The 12,903-nt window shown below is 37.0% G+C and overlaps 1 protein-coding gene across 8 annotated transcripts in view; it reads right to left on the reverse strand.

The window, feature by feature from the left end:
- The window catches only part of ADAMTS20 (ADAM metallopeptidase with thrombospondin type 1 motif 20), a 210,223-nt gene that overhangs the window by 25,480 nt on the left and 171,840 nt on the right, over positions 1–12,903 (reverse strand). For all 8 annotated transcript variants that reach the window (XM_085024338.1, XM_085024337.1, XM_085024341.1 and 5 more), the window contains 6 exon segments: positions 9,428–9,628; positions 8,563–8,692; positions 7,950–8,044; positions 7,766–7,860; positions 7,114–7,247; positions 2,194–2,285 (listed from right to left, as the gene is read on the reverse strand). In XM_085024338.1, the coding sequence (XP_084880464.1) occupies positions 2,194–2,285; positions 7,114–7,247; positions 7,766–7,860; positions 7,950–8,044; positions 8,563–8,692; positions 9,428–9,628 (747 nt within the window).

Raw genomic sequence — 12,903 nt, forward strand, 5'->3', positions numbered from 1 at the left:
TAACACTATTTTGCAGAAGACATTACCATGTACATAGAAAATCTAAGGAATCCAGTAAAAAAAAAATATATATATATATATATATATATATGTATATGTATATATACTACAATTAACAATGAATTCAGCATGATTGCAGAATATAAGATCACTTTCCAAAATATAGGCAAAAATTAGTGACTTATTGAGGCCTCAGATTTGGGGAAGTGGTCGTTTTCCTGGACAACTCTCCCTGTCAAAAGTCTTCTTTATCTTGAGCTGGAATCTTCTGCCCCCTTTGTGCCTCCTAGAGTAAGACATACTGATGTCACTCCTCTTTCACGGACCTCTTTTAATTTTTTTTTTTTTTTTTTTTTGTCTTTTTGCTATTTCTTGGGCCGCTCCCGCGGCATATGGAGGGTCCCAGGCTAGGGGTCCAATCGGAGCTGTAGCCACTGGCCTACGCCAGAGCCACAGCAACTCGGGATCCGAGCTGCGTCTGCAACCTACACCACAGCTCACAGCAACGCCGGATCGTCAACCCACTGAGCAAGGGCAGGGACCGAACCCGCAACCTCATGGTTCCTAGTCGGATTCGTTAACCACTGCGCCACGACGGGAACTCCCTCTTTTAATATTTAATGATGGTTATCATAACTTCCCATTCTTTTCCTGGCTACCTTCTTCATTTTCCTTATGTAACACAATTGAAACCAACCTCCCCCAAACCCAAATTGTCAATTGTTGCCTTCTACTCCTAGATAGACTAATATTTTACCTTTTCCAGACAGAAGTATTAAATTGTGATATTCCAGTGTCCGACACAAGAAAAGTCTCTTGGTCTTGATATTGTGTTTTGGTACTTATGACTATACTGGGCAGTCAGAAAGTACCACTTGATCTACGTGAGTCATACTGAACTCATGGTTGTTGAATAAAACTCCTAGGTCTTTTTCATATGACCTTGCCAGCTTCTATTTGCATTTCAGGACCTAAAACTTACATATTTATCTCAGTAAACTGTTTTCATACTCATTTGAGCTTGTAGTTCTAGTGTCTTTGATCTCTTTTCAGTATCCTTCTATAATACAGAAAATGTCCTCTCTTTTCAATGTTAGCATACCTTCCAAGTCATATGATGAAAAGTGTAAATGAGCAATTTCTAGAAGAGAGGGCTGTGTTAAATTCTTAGCTTCTTCTTTTCAAAATGATATCAATATTATAATTACCACCTCTTATACATAATTTTAATCATCTATTATCAATCTATCAATATACCCATCAATATACCTAATAATGTTATATTCATGTAATTTACATCTGTCCATATTATCATAAAAATGTTGTTCACATAGACTTTATACAATCCTTTGATAAAAATGAGATAACAAATCTCTTCCAAGAAGTACACACTGTACTAGACATCTCAAAGATGACATACAAGGGTCTATGAGAAGAACTCTGGAAAAGAAAGGATGAAAGCAAGAACACCTGGAAATGCACTATTTCACAGACAATATAAAGTTATTCTGAAAATGTTACAGACCCAGACTGATAATAATATAACTGATATTGGGAGCAGTGTGTGAAAGTCACATACTTATGATCTATTCCTTTACCTTGTAACATGTCTCTTCATCATTGTACACTAAGCAGAAAGATTCAAAAAGATAAAGTAAAACAAAAGGAAAAATAGGATCTTAACAATTTAAAATTCTTATTTTTACACCTTTTAAACAAACCCAAATGCTGGCAAAGATGCTTTTCCTCTAAAGTTCATCCATAACTTTTGAAATAAATTTCTCGTAAGAAATTTCCATTTTCTACTTACTATGTTTTGTAGTATTTTAGTCAAGGAAATGAAGGGAGAGGGAGTTCCCATTGTGGCTCAATGATAACGAACCCAACTAGTATCCATGAGGATGCAGGTTCCATCCCTGGCCTTGCTCAGTGGGTTAAGGATCAGGCCTTGCAGTGAGCTGTGGTGTAGGTTACAAACGTGGCTTGGATCCTGCATTACTGTGGCTGTGGATGTGGCTGGCAGCTGCAGCTCCTCGTCAGTTCCTAGCCTAGGAAATTACATATGCCATGGGTGCGGCCTTTAAAAGCAAAAAGGAAAAAAATGAGAAAAAAAAAAAAAGGAAAATGAAAGAAGAGAATCGATTTTTTTTTTTTTCAAGGTGAGGAAAAAGTAACCAAACAAATATGAAATACCTGTGGGCATCTGGCAGCACTATAGCAGTCTCCAGCTGTGGCAAATGGAATTGCATTTCCAAATACCGTCTGGGCAAAAAGAAAGTCTGTAGCTAGAAAATAATTAAAAAAAAAAAAAAAAAAAACTCTTGAGCACGAGACACTGCATGCTTTTCAAATCTTCATTGCAAAACATAACAGTCTTCATATTACATTCTTAAATACATTAAAAGAATTAATCTAAAGTTTTAAGCAAAAATTTTGTACAATTTTAGTCCATAACATAGATCAGGCTCTCAAATTTTTCTTTAATATAAAAAATTCATATCACAAATAGCCCTTAAAAATGTCAGGGATATCTATAACTAATCCAGATGCTTTAAATACTAAATAAATGCTTTATTATATTTTATATCATAGTGAATACCTAAAATATATAAAGTAAGGTCAAGGAACAAAATTACAGAGAAGAAACGTTATTTAAGGATAAATAAATTATGACAACACGAGTGCTAATAGAGAGTATACATACTGATTCATTTAGGAATTCAAAAACAACCAGCTAAAAAGGGTGCTATTTTCTTTGATTTCTTATATTATTGCATTATATTATTATTTCATTTTTTTCCTACTTTTGCTAAAATCATTAGCAAAATTTCTTGAGTGGCAATAATGCTGAGGGTTCTATATAAAGTATCAAAAAATAGTCATTGGCCAAAAAATAGGTTGGGAGGAAGTCTAAAGGTCAGCTGATCCAATCACTTATTCATGCTTGAAACGCTTAAATAATATCCCAACAAATGCTCATCCATTCAGTGGCTCTCGTCCCCCCTAATGTTGTTTCAAATACTTCACTTTTCAAGAGGACAGCAAGATCACTGTGTGCCCCCATGATGATGTCAGTTCCCTACAGGCAACACCCAAATCATTGTTTATGGAAACATGTATCATATATCCAAGGGCAGTTTCCAAACCCAGGAGGCCTTCAGTGGTATGCCAGAGTCAACTTGTACCAAATCATGAGAACCAATCATATGCATCTCTTCCCAACTCCATGTACAATGACTTCAGGTTGGTAGCTGAAAACTGGTCATGGTGGTAATACACACATCATGGAAATTGGCAAATACTATGAATCAGACTTTTTTTTTTGGTCGTGAAGATCTGGTTGTTGAACATTTACCCGCACACCACTGGTTATACATGGTACTTAGGGTTAGCCTGGGCAAACAGACAAAATTTTCAAATTATCCTTTGCTCCTAGTGCCTCCACCCTTACCTGGATAATCCACTGATAGCGCTGACTTAACATGCTTAAAGCTACATGCATTACCTTTTTATCCAAACACATTCCCCTCCCCCTGCTATATTTCTCACTTCATTGAGCTATATCACCATCCACCTGGTTATTTTGGAAATCTTTTAAATATCCCATGTCACAAATCCCCATGGTCCTTCTGCTGGAAAATCACAGAGTGTACCTCTTTACTATGTTGCTCAGGCTCTCTATTGTGAACCACGTCCCTCATTTAGGTCTTCATCATTTTCCATCTGCATTATTACAATAGTTTCCTAATTATCTTCATGGATGAAATTGTTCTCCTCCCAACTGTGTCTGTTCCCTCCCTTGCTTGTGCTTTTATTCCAAAGGTCCCCATAACTTAGAAGATAAATCCAACTGTGCATTTTAGTATGTATTGTTCTTCATTCTCTGCTTTCTGGGAACTTATGTAATAAGCTGCACCCCCCCCACACACCTGCCAACCTGATTTCAATTTATATTTAGACAAAATTGTTTCATCTCTGATGGAACCAAGATGCTTCACCATTTCAGGTTTGTCTTCCCAGTGTCTCCTTCTGAAACTCCTCTCCTCCACTTTGGTTATTTCAAATTTGTCTTCAAAATTTCCTCAAGACAGACAGCTCCTTGAAACAAGCTGAAGACTTTTATTCAGCAAATATTTCTTTAGAACTTATTATGAATTGAGCATTATTATAAGTACTGTATGAGCCAAATAGTGGATGAAACAGGGGCTGATAGAAATTGCATACTACCTGAGAGAGACAGGTAACAGAGTAGATACTATCATATGTTACAGGTGACAATTGCTATAGCAAAAAAATAATAATAAAGCCAGAAAAGGATGGGGAAAAAGGGAGTTTAGGCGGAGAGTGGTCAGGACGAATTCACTGGGAAGGTGTATTTGAACAGAGACCCAAAAGAAATTAAGGGGTAAACCCAACAGATGACTATGGGACAGTTGTTCTGGGAAAATAGAATAGAAAATACAAAGGCCTCAAGGCGGGGCGGGGGTATGCCTGATGTATTCAAGGAATAGCAAAGGGATAAGTGTGTGTCTGAAGCAGATGGTGCAGGAGAAGAGTGTGGAAAGGAGGAGCAGAAAGACATGCTGAGTTTTATTGACAATTGGCAAGATTTTCAACTCTGTTATGAGTTCAATGGGAAATGTTTGAAGAGTTATGAGCAGAAGTTGGGGTTGTTTTAAAAAAAGATGAAATGAGATAATGTATAAAACATGGCATGGCTTATGTTTTATGGGATCGCTCTGGCTTCTCCACTGAAAAGAGAATCTAGGTCAGGAGTGGGGAGAAAGGTGAAATGAAACTGGAGTGCTACCAGAGTAAACAGGAATACCAGCTGACAAGCATAATAATCCAAGTGAAAAAAAAATTATATGGACTGGGATCAAGGTGGTAGCAAAAGAAGTAATGAGAAGGTAGTTTTGCCAATTGTCTTAGTTCAAGCTGCTATAACAAACTATCGTAAACTGGGTGGTTTAGACAACAGAAACATTTTTTGTAGATCTAGAAGCTGAAAACATGTACCAATATGGTACAGTTTTGGTGGAAGCCCCCTTGCTGGCTTTCAGATGGTTATCTTCGTTCTATGTCCTCACATGGCAGAGAGAGAGGGAGCGCTCTGGCGTCTTCTCCTCTTTTGATAAGGGCATTAATCTTATGAAGAGGGCCCCACCCTTAGGAGCTAACCCTAACCTAATAATCTCCCTAGGACCAAGCACCATACATTGGGGATTAAGACTTCATCAGATGAATTTGGGGGGGAGGAGCACAATATAATCTATAGCAGTATGTATGCTGAAGATTCACCTGACAGAATTTGATGATGGATGGCATGTAGGTGTGAGAGAAAGGGAGGAGTTAAAGACGTGGCTATGTTTCAGCAAGAATAGCCAGGAGATTATAGTTGCCATTTACTGAAATGGTAAAGATTTGGGTAGAAGGAGTGGTTGTGAATAAACACTGAAAATTCAGCTCTGGATACATTGCCTGATGCCTATTAGACATGCGTGTGGCTATGTGCAGTAGAGAGTTGAATCTTGGAATTATTCGGGGTAGCAGCCCAAATTGGAAATAATACATTTGGGACTGTCATTTAATATATGACAGTGGCGTAGGCCGGCGGCTACAGCTCCAATTGGACCCTTAGCCTGGGAACCTCCAAATACCATGGGTGCAGCCCTAGAAAGACAAAAATAAAAATAAAAAATTATATCTCAATCCTAACTCCTCTGGAAAAAAAAGGGGGTGGGGGAGAAGGAAAGAAAGTGTGGGGAAAAGGAAGAAAAAAAACCTGAGAGGCATCTCATTTTAGACATAAGGGAATTCAGGCTTGACAAGATATGTTCAAGGTCATGTGACTGAACATATGGTGAATGGATGCAGAAAATTTACACTCAGACAGTCTAACTTGAGTTTATGATCATAATCATAACAGCATAATGCTTCCCCACTGCAGTAACGGTGGCTGTTTAGTAAGTAGCCACTATTACTGACTACAACCATAGTTCCTTCATATATCTCTGTGATTTAGAGATTATATATTCCTGCATTCATTGTCTCAACAAACATTTTTTTGTCTTTTTTTTTTTTTAGGGCCTCACCCACAGCATTTGGGGGTTCCCAGGCTAGGGGGTCAAATTGGACCTACAGCTGCTAGCCTACCCCACAGCCACAGCAATGGCAGATCCTAGCCATGTCTGAGACCTACACTGCAGCTCTTGGCAACAGCAGATCCTTAATCCACTGAACAAGGCCAGGAATCATGCCTGCATTCTCATAGATCCTAGTCAGATTTGTTTCTGCTGAGCCACGAGGGGATCTCCTCAACAAACATTTTTGTTTGTTTGTTTTATTTTATGGTTTATGCACTGTGCTAGGCACTGGTGATTCAATTGTAATTTACAGTTTCTGCTTCTGAAGTGAACTTTCTGCCTTCTATTTCACTTTGTAACTTCCAGGATGGCAGGCTACCTGATGCTCAAAGGACATTAGTTTCCATAAATACATTTTGACTTGACTGGACTATAAATCTTCTCAGAAAGGCAGCAGGCTCACAATCTGGGATCTGTGAATGAGACTTTATCTCCACCCAATGCCAGTTACTAACTGTATGAATTGGAACAAGTCACTTAAGCTTCTACAAGTGCATCTTAATGTCATCACTTGCAGCAATGTGGTGCAAGACTGCCTTACCTAGCACAGGGTTGTTAAAAAGACTGAAGGAGGCAAAGCATAAGAAAGCACTTGACAATCTGTAACCCACAACTAATGTTCATTATTACTTTAAGCCCTCACAAAAAATAAAAGCTTATATAATCACATTGAGGATATTAACTCCCTTACTTTTAAAGTAATTTAAGGATTTTAAGGTAGAGGGTTATATCTTGGAAAGGCAGTATTTTTACTCTCTTTCTAATGACATTTTTATTACAGTTTTCATGGTCTGTGTCATTGTATTGGAAAACTACAACTAATAACTTTAATTTTTTTGAAGTAATTATTGTACAATGCTAGTCCCTTCCCTATACCTTGCCTACCATATACACAAGATAGCATACTGTTAGACTTGCATTAGCAAATAGAGGCTTTTCATTTTACAAGTAGAGATTAGGCACTTACTTTTAATTTGCATGGAAATGAGATCAATTCTTATTTTGCTGAAAACAGTGTGTCCAGCAGCCAAGTAGTCATTTTTACACTCACAATCTTGCCTCCTACTTCCATTAAAAGGACATTCATATGGATTTTGTAGTCTGTAACAAGATTAGAATATTTTTATCATATACAGTTTTTAGACCACAATGTGGATAAATGGTCCACTGTGTAAGTCGGAAAACAAAAGATCTCTTCAATATTATAGTGTCTACAAGTTAAACATGAAAGAAGCAAAAATTGCTTGAGGTTAATATACAAAATAATCAATGGGAAATTCAATATCAGTTTGTGGAAAAATAATTCAGCTGCAGTTCTCCTACCTTTTGTTACTGGAATTAATATGATTTCTATGAAAATATACACAGGTCTTAAAATCTTCCCTCCTTGGTCCCACTGCTCACCCACAGTATCCTTCTTAGTCAGTCTCTTTGAGAGTGCATGTTAATACCCAAATCCTTATTACTGAACAGGCATAAACAGCATCTGGCTTGGGTCCTAATACATCCTAAATTGCTTATCCCACTATGAACTATTCAAGTACCACCCTGAACTCTGGAACATCTAAATCTCCTACGGACCATCAAAATGCAAAGACAAGCTAAAACACAGCTCATACCTAAAGCCATACACTTCAGAAAAGTTGTCTTCTTCACCTTTGACCAATGATATATATTCCTTGGGATTCTCCAAGTGCATACCTGCACAATAGATCTGAGGAGAAATGCAAATATCTAGAAAAGCTTTTTCCAAAGTCATCAATCCTAAATGTTAAAATTAAGTAGGAAGTGTTTTCATAATACCTTTATTATTTTTCCTTTAATGTTAAGGTAATAGTCACCATCCTTGGCACTGCTGTTTTTCACTTGGATTTCTTTGCAGGTGGTAAATGTCTTACCTGTAAGGACAAGTGCATACGATTTATCAACAATGAACAAATTACAAATACAACATGAATTAAACTCAATCACACAAATATTGTCATACTCAAAAAAAAAAGACCCTTAATTTTGTGGAGTGTATGACTATTCCAAATAATTATTTTCAAAAGTTAATTAAGGAGTTCCCATCGTGGCTCAGTGGTTAATGAATCCGACTAGGAACCATGAGATTGAAGGTTCAATCCCTGGCCTTGCTCAGTGGGTTAAGGATCTGGCATTACCATGAGCTGTGGTGTAGGCTGCAGATGCAGCTTGGATCCCACGTGGCTGTGGTTCTGGTGTAGGCCAGCCAGCTGCAGCTCTAATTCGACCCCTAGCCTGGGAACTTCCATGTGCCGTGGGAGTGGCCCTAGAAATGGCAAAAAGACAAAACAAAACAAAACAAAAAACCAACCAACCAAACAAACAAAAAAGTTAATTAAAAGTTCTTAGGAACACTTAGGTACTAGGTAGATTTTTGAAGTCTATTACTTACAGTCATTGACATAACATTTCTTTTGAGCATCTGGTTTTAAATGCTTTAAACATAAGTCACTGGACCAACCATTTTCGGCCATACATTCCACTCTTCTCTCCATTACTCCAACTCCACAAGTCACAGAGCACTGGAAACAGAATAAAGTTTGAAGTTAAAGTATATAATGGATAATAGGTATATAATAGGTAAGAAAAAAATACATATTGCCTCCTCTCAAACCAGGTCCTTTTGGAACAAACTGAGGATTGATAGTGGTTAGAATTACTGCAGATACAAAAATATCCTGAAGGCTGGACAATCACAGATGGGAGTAATCCTTAGGAGACCGAATCTATTATTTCTGTTACTGGCTTCTTTCCATTTATTTTGTATAGTTATCTCAGCAGTATATTGTAAATACTTGATAAATATTTGTTGATGGTTATTCAGACTACTGAGATTTTTCTCATTATTAAATGCTAAGTTTAAAGAAGCAATATTTACTTGCTTTCTGTCAGTTAAACTGGAAATGGAATATGGAATATGGTGCTCATAACTTGTATAACTCACCTATTAGATTTATTTACTTTTTCACTTAACCAATAAATATTTCTTACACATCTACTCAAAATGCAAGTCACTGTGCCAGGCTCTCTGAACAAGAGATATAAGTATTAGTTATGATCCCTGCTTAAAGCAGGTTATAGCCAACACAGGAAGAGAGATGAGATATTTATACCCATAACTGATAAAGTGATTGTTAGCAATAGGGGCATGAGACAACTCTGATAACTAGTTAGACATGCAGATTACAAGGCATCCCACAACTAGAAAGTCTCATTCGGAAGACTGACTGAATATAAATTCATAGCTATATACTGACCTTGCTCCATTTTCCAACTTTCCAAGTGGCCATATGCAAACACGTTCTAAAATTGCATTTGTAAACCTGAGGGGAAGGCAGCACAGGGCATTCTCGATAGTCTACAGGCCACAGCTGATGAACCTTATATTTTTCAGTAGATTGGATCCCAATGCAATATGTAATCCTTTGTCGGTAACTAAATCCACAGTTACCTGCACACTGAAAAATACACTGTTACAAGGGGAGAAGATACTGCCCTTAAACTTAACTGGGGCCCACTACTTGTCAGGTGCTTAATATATATTATGTTTTTGTTATCCTCACAATAATCGTATTTATTAGCCTCATCCACAGATGGGTAAACAAAGGTTCAGAGACATTAGACAACTTTTCCGGAGTTGTACCAGTGAATGGAAGGGATCCAGATTCAGGATAGATTGTTGAGCTGCAGTGTTTATGGTTTCTTTTGTGGGTTGTAATACTAAACGGATAGCTTAATTGGAGGAAAATTTACCTCCTAGAAGCACAACTTTGGAGAAATGAAACATATCAATGATTCTTACCCAGAATAAAGGACATTTATTAGTCTTAATATACTAGTAACCATATATAAGTTTATCATACATTTATCTTTATACATATAATGTGATGGGTGCTACCATTTGGATAGAATATTTAAGTGATTTAGATATAAATTAAAGGTCCAGGCCAAAAATGGGCAAATTTCCGATTCCAGGAAAAAGGAGTAACAAGGAATAGAGTTACCTTCTAAACCAAAGCAATCAGAACACCTGGACAAAAGAGATAAAGCAATGGCTCTTCAGACACTGGACACTAGGCAATGAAGAATAGGATCCCCGAGAGGTAAAAACAAAAATATAACCATATAAATGACAGTTTCCAGGTCTTGGAACAAGGAAAGGAACCCTAAAGGGATGGCAACATTCTGACCAGTGCACACATATATGTGAAGATGCCAAGTGCGGCCAAAGAAGAATGAATTAGAAGACATACAAATCAGTGTGTCTGGCACTCACGCAGATGTATTGTGTCTTTTCTTTCATTTAGACTGGAAAACCTTATACGCATGCAGTAATAGATAAAATGCTCAAAAGGGCCTTGCCACAGTAGAGGGGGATAGCTAACCCTAGATTAAATAATGCACAGGTCTCACATTAAAAATCTTAAGAGCTAGACAAAAAGAGATTAAACTGCTTATGGACAAAATAATTGCATTCCAGAACAAAGCTCAAAATACATATAGGAATAAAAATTCTCGGGTAGTCAACAAAGTAAAATTCATGATGTCTTCTAGCCACAGCAGTCAGATAAGAAAAAGAGACAAAACCATTCAAACTGGAAAGGAAGTAGCAAAACCATCACTATTTGCAATCGACATGATATTAGACATAGAAAACTCTAAACACTTCACCAAAAACTGTTAAAACTAATAAATGAATTATTAGTGATAGGATACAAAATCAATATACATAAATCTATTGCATTTCTATACACTAATAACAAACTATCAAAAAGAGAATTGTTAAAAACCATTCCGTTTACAACTGCATCAAAATTAATAAAATGCCTGGAATAAATTTAAACAAGGAAGTGAAAAACCTGTACTCTGCAAACTGTAAGATACTGACAAAAGAAACCAAAGAGTACACAAATAAATTAGAAAGATAATTTGCATTCATGGATTGGAACCATTAACTTTGTTAAAATGCCCATACTGGAGTTCCTACTGCTGCACAGTGGGTTATGAATCTGACTTGCAGTAGCGTGGATCACTATGCAGGCATGGGTTTGATTCCCAACCTGGTGCAAGAGGTTAAAGGATCCAGCGTTGGAGTTCCCGTCGTGGCTCAGTGGTTAACGAACACGACTAGCATAAATGACAGAGTTTGATCTCTGGCCTCGCTCAGTGGGTTATGGATCTGGCATTGGTTGCCATGAGCTGTGGCGTAGGTTGCAGAGGAGGCTTGGCTCCTGCGTTGCTGTGGCTATAGGGTAGGCCTGCCGCTACAGCTCCATATGCCGCTAATGCAGCCCTACAAGACAGAAAGACCAAAAAAAAAAAAAAAAGAAAGAAAAAAAAAAAAGAAAGGGATCCACTTGTATTCAATTCCTGGCCTGGGAACTTCCATATGAGTGCTGGAAAAAATGTCCATACAACCCAAAGCAATCTATAGATTTAATGCAATCCCTATCAAAATACCAATGGCATTTTTCACAGAACTAGAATAAAGAGTTCTAAAATTTGAGTGGAACTACAAAAGGCCTGGAATAGCCAAAGAAATCTTACGGAAAAAAACAAAAAAGCTGTAGGTACGATGGTTTTTTATTCCAATCTATGCTATAGAGTTGTAGTAATCAAAAACAGTATGGTAGTGACATGTAGATGAACGGTACAGAATAGAAAGCCCAGAAATAAACCCATTCTTATATGTTCAATTAATCTACCAAAAAAAATCTAAGAATATGCAATAGGAAAAAAACAGTGTCATCAATAAATGGTGTTGGGAAAATTGGACAGCTACATGTGCAAAAGTGAAACCGGATGACTTTCTTACACTATATACAAAAATAAACTCAAAATGACTAAAAATTTAAACGTAAGGCTTGAAAACTTAAAATTCCTGAAAGAAAATATAGGTAATATGTTCTTTCACACCAGTCTTAGCAGTATTTTTTTTTTTTTTGTATACATCTTCTTAGGCAAGGACAGCAAAAGCGAAAACAAATGCGACCACATCACTATAAAAATCTTTTGCCCAGCAAAGGAGACTGTCAACAAAATGTTATTTGCAAATATATTGCCTAGTGAATGAGACAATATATTTGCAAATAACATATCTGATAAGGAGTTAATATCCAAAATATGTAAAGAACTCACACAACTAAATATCCAAAAAAGCAAACAACTCAGTTAAAAAAATAGGCAGAGGAACCCAATAGGTATTTTTCCAAGGAGGACATTCAGATGGCTCACAGACACATGAAAAAATGCTATTACTGATCATCAAGGAAATTCACTCAAAACGATGATATCACCTCACTCTTGTCAGAATGGCTATGATCAGAACAATTATAGTGTTGGCTGAGATGTGGAAAGAAGGTAACACTCTTACACTGCTGGTAGAGATATAAATTGGTACAGCCGCTGCGAAAACATTATGGAGTTTCCTCAGAAACTCTAACTAGAACTACCATATAATCCAACAAAAGTCCACTTCTGGATATCTTCCTGAAGAAAACAAAAACACTAATTTAAAAATATATATGCCCCCCAATATTCACTGTAGCATTAATTACAACATCCAAAGTATGGAAGCAAGCTAAGTTTCCATAAATAGAGGAACAGATAAAGAAGATTATCTATCTATCTATCTATCTATCTATCTATCTATCTATCCATCCATCTATCTATCATACATCTTAAACTTACACAGTGCCATGTGTCACTATATCTCAATAAAACCGTAAGATTT

This window comes from Sus scrofa, chromosome 5 (assembly GCF_054392235.1).
Source record: "Sus scrofa isolate SSC_HxYL_T2T_F1_AM1 chromosome 5, Sscrofa_HxYL_maternal_Yorkshire_Landrace_v2.0, whole genome shotgun sequence".
NCBI lineage: Eukaryota > Metazoa > Chordata > Mammalia > Artiodactyla > Suidae > Sus > Sus scrofa.